The sequence below is a fragment of the Talaromyces stipitatus genome, genomic scaffold (genome assembly GCF_000003125.1).
Source record: "Talaromyces stipitatus ATCC 10500 scf_1105507295555 genomic scaffold, whole genome shotgun sequence".
Taxonomy (NCBI): domain Eukaryota; kingdom Fungi; phylum Ascomycota; class Eurotiomycetes; order Eurotiales; family Trichocomaceae; genus Talaromyces; species Talaromyces stipitatus.
In genome coordinates this window covers 1-1720 of record NW_002990116.1, presented here as the reverse complement: position 1 = coordinate 1720, position 1720 = coordinate 1, and the positions used below count along the sequence as shown (strand labels likewise).

General features: G+C 41.3%; 1 protein-coding gene across 1 annotated transcript in view, besides 1 other annotated feature; it reads right to left on the bottom strand.

The window, feature by feature from the left end:
* The window catches only part of TSTA_111190 (uncharacterized protein), a gene marked incomplete at both ends in the record, with an annotated part of 781 nt that extends 701 nt beyond the window's left edge, over positions 1–80 (bottom strand). Inside the window, one exon of the mRNA XM_002481222.1 lies at positions 49–80. Coding sequence (XP_002481267.1) covers positions 49–80 — 32 coding nt within the window. The remainder of the gene's footprint in view (positions 1–48) is intronic.
* A 1064-nt stretch (positions 81–1144) lies between these two features.
* Positions 1145–1720: a mobile genetic element.

Below are 1720 nucleotides of genomic sequence, written 5' to 3'. Positions count from 1 at the left end.
ATCCAGATCGAGTTATACAACAGCTTAATATCGATTGAAGACACCAACCCCCCCTCCAAGTCGATCAAGCAATACGGCATCATCCTGCTTACAAACACCTCAAAATATACGCCAATTTATACGCCAGTCGACTACAATCAATAAACGTATAAATGAGCGTACAGAAAGCAACCAAAATCAAGAAATCAATCAGGCAGTTGTACGGTTGTCAAAAGCCTACGAAATGATAGCGAATGATGTTTTACTCGTACGGAAAGAGAACTACGATTTACGAGCTGCACATGAGAAAGAGAAGCAAAAGCGCCAAAAATCTAAAAAGCAAATATCTATTGAGCAAGCGGTTACTAAAGAAGAAGTGCAAGCGCTCGTACAAGGTCAGGTTGAGGCATCCCATGCTGTTACTACTACTCCGGCTGAGCCGGAGCTCCCAGCTTCTCAAGCAGTCGTACGCCGCCAATATCGCTGCAGTGGTTGTAACGTTATGGGGCATAGAATTAACCAATGCCCTAGTCGTATTAGTAGTTAGATTTTTGTATATAATTTGTATGTGGCTTTGAAAATTGGGATTTGAAATCAATATCGCGTACGCGCTCGGGAAAAAATGCCGGCTCGGTAGTGGTGCCGCTTCGGTGGTGAATTACGTTACATACTGCTACGCTTAGAAATGAAGTTGTTTCTGGGCCTTGAGCGTCCATCACAATAGCTAGCTAGATATTGTTAGATTGTATGTAACAATCTCTAGCGGTTTATCTCAACATATCAAATTATGTATGCACAAGATGTGTGAATCCTTGATCCTTGTTGTTCTTGTTCTTGTGTCTAAGTACAGTCAAGGTGGAAGATATCTTTTACCCCCTATTCGGTGGATCAGTGTGTGGCTCGCTATTATTGGCTGACAAATCTCCTCTAACGTAATTCCCAAGCGAACCGCCCACCTCCCCGAAAAATAACTCTCTATATTGATTTCAAATCACAATTTCTTAATCACATACAAATTATATACAAAAAATTAATTAGTAGTACGATTAGGACATCGATTAATTTTATGTCCTTCAACACCACAACCACTGCAGCGAAATTGGCGGCGTACGACTGCTTGAGAAGCTGGGAGCTCCGGCTCAACTGGAGCAGCCATAACAGCTTGAGATGCCTCAACCTGACCTTGTACAAGCGCTTGAGCTTCTTCACTAGTAATCCCATGCTCAATAGATATCTGTTTCTTAGATTTTTGGCGTTTTTGCTTCTCTTTTTCATTCGCAGCTCGTAAATCATGGTTTTCTTTCCGTACGAGTAAAGTATCATTCGCTAGTATTTCGTAGGCTTTTGACAACCGTATAACTGCCTGATTGATTTCTTGATTCTGATTTCCTGTGCGCTCATTTATATGTTTATTGATTGTAGTTGACTGGCGTACAAATTGGCGTATATTTTGAGGTGTTTGTAAGCAGGATGATGCTGTATTGCTTGATCGACTTGGAGGGGGGGTTGGAGTCTTCAATTGAATATTAAGATATTGAAGAACTCGATCTGGATTGAAAGGCACTAATCCAGTGGCTGCGAAGCTATTCTGAATAGATTGAGCTTTATATGCCACTGTACGAGCCTGTGGAAATGCTGTTAAAAAGTCCATTTTGTCGATATGATTGAATCCAAGCCTCATTCGTTGCTCAACAACCTGCCCATAATACCGTTTTAAAACTGCAAAACAGCCAACATCAAG